The sequence below is a fragment of the Hemiscyllium ocellatum genome, chromosome 23 (genome assembly GCF_020745735.1).
Source record: "Hemiscyllium ocellatum isolate sHemOce1 chromosome 23, sHemOce1.pat.X.cur, whole genome shotgun sequence".
Taxonomy (NCBI): Eukaryota; Metazoa; Chordata; class Chondrichthyes; order Orectolobiformes; family Hemiscylliidae; genus Hemiscyllium; species Hemiscyllium ocellatum.
The window spans coordinates 47,459,309-47,473,067 of record NC_083423.1 but is presented as its reverse complement, the minus strand read 5'-3'; the positions used below and the strand labels follow the sequence as shown (position 1 = coordinate 47,473,067).

At 43.5% G+C, this 13,759-nt stretch overlaps 1 protein-coding gene and 1 long non-coding RNA gene across 7 annotated transcripts in view; one reads left to right on the top strand and one right to left on the bottom strand.

Annotated features, from left to right (window-relative positions):
* The window catches only part of LOC132826776 (uncharacterized), a 137,305-nt gene extending 125,381 nt beyond the window's left edge, over positions 1 to 11,924 (bottom strand). For both annotated transcript variants that reach the window (XR_009645913.1, XR_009645914.1), the window contains exons 1-3: positions 11,803 to 11,924; positions 4,169 to 4,276; positions 890 to 1,036 (exon numbers count right to left, since the gene is read on the bottom strand). This is a non-coding gene — a long non-coding RNA (uncharacterized LOC132826776). The remainder of the gene's footprint in view (positions 1 to 889; positions 1,037 to 4,168; positions 4,277 to 11,802) is intronic.
* The window catches only part of lmo3 (LIM domain only 3), a 71,628-nt gene continuing 66,453 nt past the window's right edge, over positions 8,585 to 13,759 (top strand). Inside the window, exons 1-2 of one of the 5 annotated variants that reach the window (XM_060842966.1) lie at positions 8,585 to 8,599; positions 11,877 to 12,090. In XM_060842966.1, the coding sequence (XP_060698949.1) occupies positions 11,885 to 12,090 (206 nt within the window). In that variant the 5' untranslated portion in view covers positions 8,585 to 8,599; positions 11,877 to 11,884. Of the gene's footprint in view, positions 8,600 to 8,910; positions 8,972 to 9,134; positions 9,217 to 9,779; positions 9,802 to 11,429; positions 11,672 to 11,876; positions 12,091 to 13,759 lie in introns of those variants that run through there. The other 4 variants (XM_060842963.1, XM_060842962.1, XM_060842965.1 and 1 more) reach the window with 4 other exon arrangements.

Sequence of the window (13,759 nt, the reverse complement as noted above, 5' to 3'; positions counted from 1 at the left end):
ATCTATTATTCAGTGAAGATATTTCCCAGAGAGTTAAGTTATTCCAAATCCTATTTCTTTGTTTATTTTAACTATAGTGGTGAATAAGGTATGCTTTGTTTTAAATCTAATAGTTTGATGAATTGAGTTGTATCTGGAATGCAACACCTTGCATTTACCTTTGAAATAAGAAGAAGTTAGTGTCTAGAGTATCTTTTGAATATTTTAAGGGGGTTTGGTCTGGTCTATTACACACTGAAACAGACGAATGCAAGGACACGAGATATGATGTGGAAGGGAGGTGGGCCAAATGCCTTTTAAGGGGATTAGTGATAAAAATAATACTCTGGGTGTAGTATATACACTTTGCTATCCACTAATTGAATAAGGTCACACACCTCAGATGTCCTTATTGAAGCGTGACTGTTGCCTACTTAGGAAGCCTCCATACCACAATAATGCTCGATTGCTGCAAATGTGGGAATTCAGGATTCTTTCAATAACATTGTGTTAACTTTCTGATATTCCTGACAGACATTATTACTGGGGCGGCTCAGCAGTTAGCACTGCTGCCTCACAGCGCCAGGAACCAAGGTCTGATTCCAGCCTTGGTTGAGCGTCTCTGCGGAGTTTGCACATTCTCTGCATTGGTTTCCAGGTGAGATGGACTAGCCATGTTAAATCGCCCTGTGGTGTCCAAGAATGTGCAGGCCAGATGGATTTGCCAGGTAGACATGGGGTTACATGGATAGGTTTGGGATGGGGGACGGGGTCTGGGGGGATGCTCTTCAGAGGGGTTGGTGCAAACCCAATGGGCTGGATGGCCTTTTTCTGCATTGTAGTGACTCTTTGTTTTCTCACTGAACTCAGAAGGAGAACATCCTTGACTCAAACTAGAATGCGTACCCACCAAGGTGAAATTCTCTGAGCTGGTGAAAGGTTCAGGTAAGATGCTTTTCTTTTAAGGTTTCACTGGCTTCCTCCTCAGAGGTACAATCGAGCTGAGGGAATGCAGCACCCAGCCCTTTGTGGATGCATGATGGGTGCCATTGGTATCCTGTATGAGAAAAGAGAGGGAATTACTTGTAGAAGATGGACAAAGTTTCAGAAAATGAAGAATGAATCAGTATTGGTTGTTAAGGGAGAGCAGCACAGCACAGTGTGGCTAACTGGATTGGTTGCCCACTGGAGTATCACAGTGTCCACGTGTACAGTCTCCTCCCCTCTGGCTAACTCAACTGTTCTCTCCTCGCAGAGCGTGAGAAGCTTAATGTCTGCAATCGTCCTCTCTGTCTTGGACTGTTTGGCCCAGTTTTGGGTCCATTTCCTTCCCTGGGCAGTGAGACAAAGGGAGATGGAAGTGAGTGCAAGGGGAGTTAATTGTCATGCAAAAGATGATTAGGTGTCCCTAAGGAGTGAGTAAGAAAAGCAAAGCTCTGGAAGGGTTTATCATTACTGAAGATGAGGTGGGTGAGGGACATTGGTGTCTCGTGATACTGAGGATGTGGTCCATCGGTGTTGGAAAGGTGTGTGGCAGTGGCAGAGTGACAGTGAGTGACGGCATCTTTGAGTGTGAGATAGCAAAGAGAAGGTTTTGGTACTGACCCTTGCAGAGCACAGAACATCTTTCTGCCCTGCTATACATCCTCATCGTGTGAGATACTGCAATAACTGTGCTACAACTTTTTTTTAATATAGAATCGCTACAGTGTGGAAACAGGCCCTTCAGCCCACACCAACCCTCCAAAGAGTAACCCATCCCCCTACATTTATCCCCTGACTACACATCCCTAAACACTATGGACAATTTAGCATGGGCAAGTCACCTAAGCTGCACATCTTTGGATTGTGGGAGGAAACTGGACCAACCAGAGAAAACCCACGCAGACACAGGGAGAATGTGGAAACTCCACACAGTCAGTCAGTCACCCGAGGCAGGGATCAAGCCTGGGTGCTTGTGTTGTGAGGCAGCAATGCTAACCGCCTGTTAGACTGCTGGCTCCAGAAGTACTGTGCTGCTGGAAAAGGACTGACCTCCTGTTCATGACCCCATCCACCAACTCTTCAGGTCTTGGTCTGTGACCGAGGCAGCATTCTTCACTTTCTGCCGGGACATGTTCTCATTGATTTGGCTCGAACATCGCAGTGTGAAAGGTCGTTCCTGGCTTGCACCATTTGAGGTGAAATGGAACTGGACTTCAAATATATTTCCAGGGCATTAAAGCTAGATGATAGCAGCACTTCTGTACTGTCTCATAATGAGATTCCCAATGAAACAACTGACATTCTGATGAGGAAAGTGGAAGATTAAATTCGCCCCAGCCATGGAACAGTTGGTACCATGAAACTCACTTACCCCACACTTAAGCTGCAAATAGGAAATTTCAGCCTGTGGTGTCTGGATTTCAGTGGGGGCTTAAGTGAAATTGTATAAGTTGAAGAACAGAGAGAAAGCAGACCAACTGCAAAACAGTTAGATTTGACATCGTAGGCAGGAAGCAAGTATTTTAAAAATCACAACAAAAATTGCTGCTCTTGTCAATATAGCAAGTAGCTAAGCAGATGATTGGGGTTATTTGAGTAATAAATTGACTGGGTAGATATAAAAGGGCAACAGCTAAAGCTGGTGTGGGGAAGATGTTCTAAGACTGAGTAGCTAATAAACTCTATCCTCAAAGAAAGGTGGCTTAGATTTTGTCTTACAGATCAGCTTGGGTTCGGTTTGACAGTGCTGTCTCAGAGAAATAATAACAAACATAATAAACAGATTTTTTTTATTCTTAGGTGGGATGTGCACATTTTTGTATTTACTCTTCTGCCTATTCAGAAGGCTGTTAAGAATCAACCACATTGCTGTGGGTTGGGAATCACATGTAGACTCACCAGGAAGGAACGGCGAATTTCCATCCCCAAACCAGTGTTAGTAAAGCAGATGATTGCTTACACGGCCATCGTCAATGAGATTAGTCTTAATTTCCAGACTTATTAACTGCATTCAAATTCTACTGTCTGCCATGATGTGATGTGAACCTATACCCCCAGAGCATTAACCAAGACCTCTAGCTTACTAACCCAGTAGTGTTACCACTAGTGCAGCACTTCACCCTAATATAAGAAATGTTATACTATATATGATGAGAAAGAAAATGGATCGCAGAAAGCAACCTTGATGGAGTATCCATCATGGAACAATGCTCATTATTACTACAAATAAAAAAGTTGTTGCTAAAAATGCCACACTTAAAAGGGAACTGGTTCATAAAACCAGCAATAAAAGTTGGTAAATTTACCATAGTCCCAGAGGACCATTGGGCTGCTCTCTTATTAGAGAGAGATGACTGGTGATGGTTTAACCTTAGGGTCACCACCCTTCAGGCAAGGGGAGAGGCTGAGAAGAAGAGTCCTTCATGGTTACCTCAGCCGGTGCAGGAATTGAACCCACGTTGTTAGTGTCATTTGGAGTTGCAATACATCTAGCCAGAATGCCTCACTGTAGGTTCCATGTATTCTATTATATCTTTTCTGTGCTCAATTTTAACAAAGGAGGGACAAGGTCATGGGCAACCAAACTCCTCACAGCATTCACTCGCTGCCTGCCTCAGACTCCCCCAGCTTTCATGTTGATCAGACAGATTTCCCAAGTTATTAGAAACACAGGAAATGGGAGCAGAGGAAGGTGGTTTGGCCTTTTGAGTCTGCTCTGTCATTCAGAACATCTGATCAGCCAACTCAGTACTTGTTTCCCCAAATACCCTTGGATCCCTTTAGCCCTGAGAACTACTCGAGCTCCTTATTGAAAACAGTCAATGTTTTAGCCTCAATCATTTCCTATGACAGGGAATTCCACAGACTCACTACTGTGTGGGTGAAGAAATTTCTCCTCATCTCAGTCCTGTCTAACCTACCCTGAATCCTTAGACTGTGAACCCTGGTTCCGGACTCCGTAATCATTGGGAATATCCATTTTGCATTTATCCTGAGTAGATCTGTTAGAACTTTACAGTATTCTGTGAGAACCCCACCCCGTTCTTTCTCAACTCCAGTGAAAAGAGTCCTAACTGATCCAGTGAATCTTCGTACGTCAGTCCAACCATGCCAGGGATCAGTATGGTAAAACTTAATTGCATTCCTTCCATAGCCAGAACATTATTTCTCAGATAAGGAGAATAAAACTGCACACAATACTCACCAAACCCTGTACAATTGCGGCAAGCCGTTGCTGCTCCTGTACTGGAGCTTCCTTGCTATGAAAGCCAACTTACTGTTTGCCTTCTTCACCGCCTGCTCTGCCTGTAGCCTGAGAAACATAAGAGCAGTAGAAAGTTAGAGAATAGGAATAGGCCATTCGGCCCTTTTAGCCTGCTCCACCATTTAGTATGTTCAGGGCTAGAAGGCTGGAAATGAAGGCAGGGAAAAGTTACTTGCTGAAGAATTAAACTTGTCTTTCTGGGGGAAGAAGAATGCACCCCCCCCCCCCCCCCCACCCACAGAACTCTAGGAAAACTCGGCTCCTTCCTTTCAATTGGATGCCCTTACACATGCTCAGAGTGTCAGTGATCACTGCCCACATCACCCTCCAGCCCAGAAGCATTAACCCAGTGTCTCTCTGACCTCCTTCACCCATTATATTACTCACTATCTCTATGCTGCCCCCTCCTCCTAGCCCTTTTAACCTCTTCCCTAGTGATGCAGGAAGCCAGCATAATCCTGCAATGCAGTCTCTATTTCTGCCTCTCCTTCTGACTGGGACAGAGAGCCTGTTAAAAACACTGGCCGACAGTGTTCTGCCCAGAAATCCTGCCCACTCTTGGAAAGCCTGACCCAGCAAACTTCAGGATGGCTGTAATCTTGTGGCTGTTTATATAATGTGTGGGTTTAAAAACACCACCCATTTTGGAGACAGCAAGAATTTTGCTTGCTAAAATGACTGTAACTAGTTTGTCACAATACAAGGTTTCAGAGTTCAGGATGGAGCCGTGCACAGTAAAATGGTTGAGTGTGGAAACCTCTCCAATGTCATCCACATAATGCCAGAAGTAAGGGGCTGCTGGTCCCATTTCTAGCAGGGCAGGGCTGCACAGATCAATAAATATTTTCACAGCTTCTCTCAGATCATTGAGCATAACTCATTCACTGCCTCTGTGCTGACCCTAAAATGTGATTCCAAGTCTGCTCATGCACTGTACCTCCGTTATGTGCAGACAGTCTATTTTCTTGGCATAAACCTTGAGCTTAGTGTAGCACTTGTTGTGCATTGCACATCTCCCAAGCCTCTCTGTACCTGAGTTGACCTCTCCTCCTCTTGCAGTATTCCCAGCAGTAGTCACTACATGCTTGTTCTTAGAACCTTGAAAATACCTCCAGTTGAAGTTTCAAAACTTTAAAATGTTTCCCTCTATTAAGTTCCCTGTCACCAGGATTATTATATTCAGTCTTCAATAATCCTGCACAAGTGCTTCATGGATTCACCCACAATTACATTAAGGAGCCCTTAACAAACCAAAACATTTAATCACATCTAAAATTCTAAGCAAAAACTGAAAGAAGTGTGGATGCTGTGAATCAGAAACAAAAACAGAAATTGCTTGAAAAGCTCAGCAGGTCTGGCAGCATCTGTGGAGAGAAATCAGCGTTAATGTTTCAGGTCGAGTGAGGTTTCCCCAGAACCCTTCCTAATATTCTTAGATCTATTCTTGGAGTGCAGTGAACCCTCGGACCCAGCAATAAATACAGACAGCCTCCCGGTAACTCTCAGCAACGCATCTCGGTGTGTGGAGAATTTGTTTTGCTCATCTTGAAAATTCATTCCACCAATTTTGTGATGTGCTGTGACCTTTGACTCCCATGAGACCATCAAAGTTCCTTTGGCACCTTCTTTAGCCACATCTTTTCTTTTGTTTCAGAAGAGAAGTGCTCAGTAAACCTTATCCATAGTTAAAGGATTGTCAAAGCCAATCCAGGATTCTACAGTACAGAAAATTTCTACTCTTTTAAGTGCAAAACCATAGTATTACCATTTCCCAAAGTGCTCTCTGTTTTAGGCTGCTTTCCTAATTAGCGAGATGCTAACAGCATTGCTGATTGGCATTATAAAAGCATTGGTTTGGCTTCATCTGTCCCAGGTGTGCAGTATTTTTTTTCCTTGCTGTTTCAGAGCAGCACCTCTCTCCTTCATTGCTCCTTAAAGTTCCTATCTGAGGAATTAAAACAGATTCTGAAAAAAGACATTAAAACAGAATCTCCCCTGCCAAGGCTGATCATTAGTAGCTTTTATCAAAAAGTACAAACCATACAAAGTTAGTTTCTCTTCCCCTTTGTTATCAGAGTAGAATAAAAAGGAAGCAAAGGGGGAGAGGAAAAAAAGATGGAGCTCTGTCAGTGAACTGAATGTGCTATTAAATCTGGCGTCACTACAAAGGTTAGCAGATCTAACTGTCAATACCATGAGCGAGTGGAGTCCAGTAAGGGGGGGGCTTTGTGAGAAAGAGATACTTTGATATTTTGGAATGTTAGAAGGGTGAATGTGAAAAATTGGAGGTTGGGGATCTAATTACCCAACCGTAATTGGGGGCTGGGGAATAAGTTTCAGTCCTCTCAACTCACCACAGATCAATTATGTTAAGAGAACATCTGTAAGTAGAACTTAATGAGGTCCATTAGAGCAACATGTACAGCCTCCTCTAACAGTACTTGTCAGCTTCTTGGATGAGCTGAAGGAAGCTGCTAACTAGGGACCTGGTTAGGTGCTTAAATACTGGAGGAAAAGAAGCTGGCCCACTCAGGTTTTGTGCTCAGCTCGAGAAGAGAGAGACAGGTGGCCCTTTCATCCTTGCTGTCGTGGTTAGAAGGAACAAGTAACTGGTTCTGCCATCATCCCCATGAAAAGAAATTTCCTCTCTCTCTCTATCTTCCCTGGAAACTGAGTTTTTTTTTCAGAAGAGGAAGAAACAGCCTAACACTTAATTCTCGCCTCAACAACACTGTTTAGTGTTTCTATTTGTGAATGTAGGATTTCTGTTTGATTTTATTTTGAAGCAAAGGAAAGACCTCAAATCAACGCATTAGTGTGAAGCAATTTTTTTTAAAAAGTGAAAACTTGACTGGTCTTTTTCTTTGAGCCCCGCTCAGCAGTGATTTGAAATAAGGTGAGTTCAATAATTGTCTTCTGTGTTGAATTTGATTTTAAAGTGTGCTTGTGAAATAAGGGATTAAATGTCTTCTTTGATGAATGGGAAGCTTGCAATAGATTTTCGAGAGTCAGTTTGGGCTGGAACATTTGTTTTTAAGAAGTAAGAAAAAGCTAGCTCCTTTTTAGTTCTTAATGAAAGGGGTTTCTTGAGAGTTTTCAATTAAGCGCTTAATTTGTCCACAGTGAAAGAGAACGCACGCCTAGTTTAAAAACTCCCTTCTGCCTTGAAGAAAGGTGTAAATGCAAAAATTTATCTTTGAAAATGGGAAGAGGGGAGGATTTTGCGGAGATTATGAATTGGTGTTTGTTTGTTTTTTAAATATCTGAGAATATTGGTTGGTGATTAAATGTCACCTCTTCTTCACCAAATCACTGTGTGTGTGTGTCCTAGTATTTCATTGCTAGTAATCACTGCTGATCACATCTGTGCAATGTACTAAGTGGTGAGCCTCTTCAACTGTATGGTTTGTGATGATTCTGTGAATAATTCATACGATTATGAAGGGAGGGGGAAAATGCTATTTTCTGTCTCTTTTCTCTGACTTGAGAAAAAAAATTCCCTGAAAATTGCACGATTGGGAAGATAGTCCGCATTCAAATAATTTAATTCATGACAAAACCTAATTACTGTCAGGTAATACCCTGTCAGTTTTAATGCATTTCATCAGTCATAATGAAAAGAGGAGCATTTTATGACCCATCTTATTATCATTACATTTTGTGTGGTGGGTGGGGGTGGGAATAAGAGAAATGAGTAGCATGGAGCTGAATGTTAACTATTGATTCCTATGTTTTTTTTTCCTCTTTAAATGTAGTTGGGGCGAATTATTCTCCCTCCGAGGAGGTAAAAGTACAGTATGTAATCGGGGTTTGGGGCAGTTCCTCACAGACGCGTGAGAAAATGGTTAAACATCTGCAACTCGCTGGTGTTATTAAGAATCTATTGCCACGGTCTAAACAGAGTACTAATTACTGGGAAATGATGTCACTGTAGGCAGAAGAATAATCCTATCATTTAATTAGTTGAATGATTTAAACAAAGATTTGCATAGATGCACTAATCAGTTGCCATGAATCACAGAGCAGTCCTTGCAAGCGAGGAATAGCAGATCATACAGTTTTTTTTAAAAAAAACTCATCTCCTTGAACATAATTAATTTAATTGTCCTCATTAGCTTTTCCATTTGTTTTGATTTTGTCTCTCTCGCTGCGTTGTGTGTGTGTGTGTGTGTGTGTGTGTATGTATTGGCTAACAAAAGGCATTCATATCTCATAGTTGTATGGGACTAAACGGTAGATAAGGGGTTTATTTTGTCAAACGGGGAGGGGGAATCATAACTCGGCTCTGCTACACTTTTTTTTGACAAACGGTTAAATCAATAAGAAAGCTCTCATTAATCCGCAGTCTCTGGAACTGGACGCACTCAAGAGGTTGGTTTTATAGCTGTTTTTTTAACCGTTCTCCGGGAAGTGTGTGTGTGTGTGGATCTGACTAGCCAAAGCTAGTGGCTGCTTGTAAATTTTCACCGTGGGGGAAATTAGCCATTAAGACAAGATTCATCCCAGGGCTATTGCTGGACTTGGGTCGACAGCAGAGAGTGTGCGTGTGGTGGATCTGGGGGACCGCTGCTCCGTGTGTGTGTGTGTGAGAGTGAGTGAGTGTGTATGTGTGTGTGTAGTGGCAGCCGCGGTACCTCGCTAATAATTGAATGACCTTTTACTGCATTGTGTCTCGCTGGCGAAGGATTGAATTTGCAGATGATGAGGCTGAATTCGTTTAGGACAATTCTCATAAGCTGATAGGTAAGTTGTCCTCCATCATTCGGCACAGGGAAAGGTCACACTGCGGATACGCAGATAGAACACCTGTAGCTCCGTCGTGATCAACTCGATTACTGGCTGTTCCTTGGGGATCTCATTACGTTTTAAAACTTTCTTTTCTAACGATACAAGTGCATTCCGTTTGTTGACCTTGCATTGGAAGAAAGTATACGCTGTATTCTGAACATATTTTGGAGAGGGTTTCTTTTTCATGTTGAATAGAGACGGTAAGTGTGGAATGAGTAGCCCTGTGGCTATTTTGTAGCTACTCTGGGCTGGGATTTGTTTTGGAAAAGTGTGCGTTTTATATTTCTGAACGGTTTGAACTTTCTGCGTTGTCCCTTTCTGTTCGGGGAGTTTATTTGTTCTGAGGCGAGATAAGTTTCCTCCGGTTAGATCTTTCCTATGTAAAAGCAAAAGTTTTTTATGGGGGGGGTGAGAGTTCTTTGCAAAGGGAGGGGAGAGGGTATGTTATAAGCAGAGATTTTTAAATTCCTCTTCTCCCCCCCCCCCCCCCCCTTCCTCAACCCAACACCCCCACTGAAAACCACAACTGCCCTTCTGACGATGAGAAACGTGCGGTACGTTTAATGTAGCGTCTCTCTTTTGTCGGTGTCAACAATGACCAGCCTCGGTGTTATTACCCACCGCTGCCAGTTCACCCTGACGGGCAAGAAACTGGCTCTTCCAGCCTGAAGCTGCTACAGACTTAGCCAAACCCTCCTTCAACCCCCTTACCCACCCCCCCCCCCTCAAACAAAAACCACAAAAAAACAACCGATGCGGAAAAAGCAGAGGAAAGTTATCTTTTGGTAAGGCGGCGATTGGGATTCTCAATGTCATTGTGTGTGTGCGTGTGATTTCAGACAAAGCCGAGTTCTTCAGAGGTTTTAGTGAAATACCAATCTCTCTCTTTTTATGGATATGCAAGTAAGCAGCGTGACGCTTTCTGCGACTTCCATGATTTTATTTTAGTGCTTTCTGAAGGATTTCCTCTTTTTTTCTCTGACAAAAGTGTTGTCATCTGTAAACGGTTCTCTTTGCATTATTCAGATCATTTCTCTCGCGGAATTGAGAAGGGGGGGTGGAAAGATATTAAATTGAGCATGTTAGCGGTGAGTGTGGGTTTTTCTCTCTTTTTTGTTGTTTTGTATGCTGGCTGCATCAGAAATTGGGATGGCTGTCGCAGATCTCATTGGCCTTTGCAAGCATCAGCGCTTTGCTGCCATGGAAACTGTAATTAAACTGATAAGAGTGGAAAAATGTCAGTATCTCTTCAGCCTTACAGCTGCATCTAAAGAAGGGAGTGGGAATCAAATTGGTTCCGAGCTCCAGTCGCTTTATTTTTTTTAGGAAAAAGCTTCCCCCCCCCCCCCCTTCCTCCCTCCCTCCAATGGGGACATTTAATTTATTTGCAGTGTGGTCTCAGAGGGCTACCGACCGATCTGAACCCAATGAACCAGCAGAGAATCGGCTTTCGGTTTGATTCCAGCGTTTAGTCTTCACCATCACTCTCTGCTTCCATCCCCATCCCCATCCCCATCCCCAAATCTTTTGTTTGCCATTCCTCAATGACCTAATGAAAAGAAATGTTGGGCAAAATTCTCTCTTTCTCATTTACCACCGCTTCTCTTCCTTTATAACCCCTCCTCCTCCTCCCCCCAGTGTGGAATCCCCAATTTCCCAAGTCTTTCCTTCAATCTCTCTCTCTCCCCCTTTCCAGGGATAAACGGAGTTAGCAATCACTTTGGGGAAACTTCTTATTTTCAACAATGGAGCGCCACATATTGTGGGCAATGAAAGTCTCACTAATCTGGAGGCTGGTAATGTGTTTCAACACTACTCCTTCCCCCCCCCCCCCCCCCCCCCCGAGAGAGAGAATTAAGTGGCACACCAGGGTAAAAGAGCTTAGAAAGGTGACGGGGGCGGGGGGGTGTTCCCAATAAAATCGTAGCAATTTGAGTGAGCGCTTTTCAAATGCACTACCATGATTGTAACCATTCAGAAATGTAAACAGGCTGTGTGGACCATGCCTAACCTCTCACTTCTAAATCTAGGTTTCTGACAAATGGATGTGTGTACGAGAAACTATTGAAAGTCGGGGGGGGGGGGGGGGGGGCAATGCAGTAATTGCAGTTTGGGGCTGAACTCTTTTTTGTCAAAAAAGTAATGAGCTTCACCCTCCCCCAACATAATGGAGGTTTATTTTCTTTTAGTACGGCTCAGAATGTGAATTGGGGAGGGGGGGGGGATTTCCAACTGGGGACACACGAGGTTAGTCCATTAAACCATTAAAACCCACCAAAAAAAAAGCGTTTCAGCTCCAAAGTACTGACCTGTAATTGTTGGAAGGGGCGCCATACCCAGCACTCTGTCATCAGGCTGGAGAACTGGGCTTTCATAACGGTGCGGTGTGACAGAGAGAGGAGTGAATGGGGAAAGTTTCTGATTGTTGTTGCAAATATCATTTCTTCCTGACTGGCGGCTTAGAGTCGCTTTCCTGCCTCTGTGTGGGTGGGATTTTGTGTCTCCTGTTACTGCCATTTGGAAGGGGGGGGTGACCGTCCCCACTTACCAGCCCAAATACCCCTCACCGAGATGTTACAACTGCTGCCCCTTGTCAACACATCTCCGCAGCCTGAACATCACAGACAGCAGAGTGTGTGAACGGCAGTTCAGGCAGTAATTCTTATCGTTTTCCGCACTTCAGACAGTCCAGCTAGAAATTGAATATTCATTTGATTAGCTTAACGCGAGCGATCTAACACTCTGCAGTGTAGGACACAATTCACACACACCCCACTCTCACTGACCTGGTAGTAAGTGGCGTTGTTCTGTGTTTGGTCCTGTTCTCCTCATTCCCCCTCCCCTCCCCTTCCTCCTGCAGGTATACAAATGCTCTCAGCTCAGCCAGACACCAAGCCGAAGGGTTGTGCTGGCTGCAACCGGAAGATTAAAGACCGCTATCTCCTGAAGGCGCTGGATAAGTACTGGCATGAGGACTGCCTGAAATGTGCCTGTTGTGACTGCCGCCTCGGAGAGGTGGGTTCAACACTGTACACCAAGGCAAACCTCATCCTCTGTCGCAGAGACTACCTGAGGTAGGGCTGGCGAGGGGGTTGGGATGGGGAGGGGGGCGAAAGGGAAACTTACATGGCTGGATCCGGCCAATTTAAGCGTGCGTTTATTTATTATTCAAAGATGTTTTGTCAGCATGGTTCGAAGAGTTTATGGGATGAGATATTTGAAAAACCCTTTGCCTGTGATACAGTCAAAACTGGTTTCCTTGGGAGAGTGAGGAAGGCTTTGATGTGCTGTCTGCCTGTGTGTGTATATATACTTCCATCCCTTTGGAACTAACTCTGCTGGGTTAATATGACCTATAAGGTGTGGATCTGTCCATTTACTGGCTTCCCAATCTGTCCTGCACCCCCTCTACACTAAACACACACACACAAACATATTTGAGTTAATCTAGAGACCATTTGCTGGCGATTTCGTAGCGTTGTCTGCATGGAGTGACGCCTTTTCAGCCCTTGGCAACTGCAAAGTTGTGTGAGGGAGTTTTAAAATGTGCACCGCAGCTTTTAGTTTTCCAGTTTATTTGTCTTGAAAGAATTCTAGGTCACCGCTCCTTTCCATGCTTTATCTGCAGTCTTGCGTCTGCTTTTTTTTTCTCTCTCCCTCCCTCTCAGTAACCTTGACCATTTTTGAATTTATCAAAAAAAAACCCAGCCCTGATCTTTATTTTGCAAAGACACCAAAAGAAATTGCTGCATTAGATTCCTGGAACCTGAACCCTGCAAGCTGCAGCGCCGCCCTCTAGTGGACGTTGGGTTGGCATGCGGCTGAAGAAACCCCGAGGATGTTTTGAGTTGGGTCATTTGTTTTCCAATGGGCCACCATTCGTACTGTGCTGATATTCCCCACACTCCCCATACTGAAGTCCAAAGTGCTCTTTTACCTTGGCTTTGGGGGTTGGGAAATTGTGTGGAATGACTATTACACAGATGATTTTTAACATCATCATGCCTTGTGGCATTGTGCTGTGTAAAATGTTACATTTTGTTTTTAAGGCATGTTTGTCTAAAATCTTTGAGAGTTTAAAAGACAAGTCTGTCTTCATCAAAAAGTGATTGAAAATATTACAGGCCCTGTTCTTGTTTGTTTATTTTTCCTTGATTTTTGATTTGGTTTTAAAAACAACTTAGATGGTTAACATTTACTTTAAAATGTCAGGATCTTTAGTTGGTTCTGTGTAATTTGCTTATTATAGGCCGGTCAACTGATTCCTTTGCAATTTGTCCCATTTGCAAAGTCCGTGTCTTGAACTGTTTTTTTTTCTTGTTTAGCAAGTTCTGTTGCAAAAGCAAAGCTAGTCTCTTCCTTTCGCACCTAAACATCTCATGGATAAGAGACTTGAGTGGAGAAAGGCATTTAATGCACGTGTCATTAGGTCTGTTATAGTGCAAGGAAGTTTTCCCCACAACCACTGCACTGGAGCTATTCTCCTGTAAAATAGGGGATTTTCCACTTGCTATGCTTGGTTTTAACCGTGGTAAGAACTGTAATGGAATATCGAACAGACAGTTGCTAAAGGAAAGATTGCGGCAGCTACAGGTCTGGTGTTGCAATACGACCCAAAAAAGTCACTTTAATTCTTCAAATCCACTCTCATACCAAATTGCCTATTACTGTGCTAATTGTTTCACTCCAAGAGTGGAGACATAGCTGCTTTAATCTGGGATTTCTGGGAGTGTAAATGTTTCT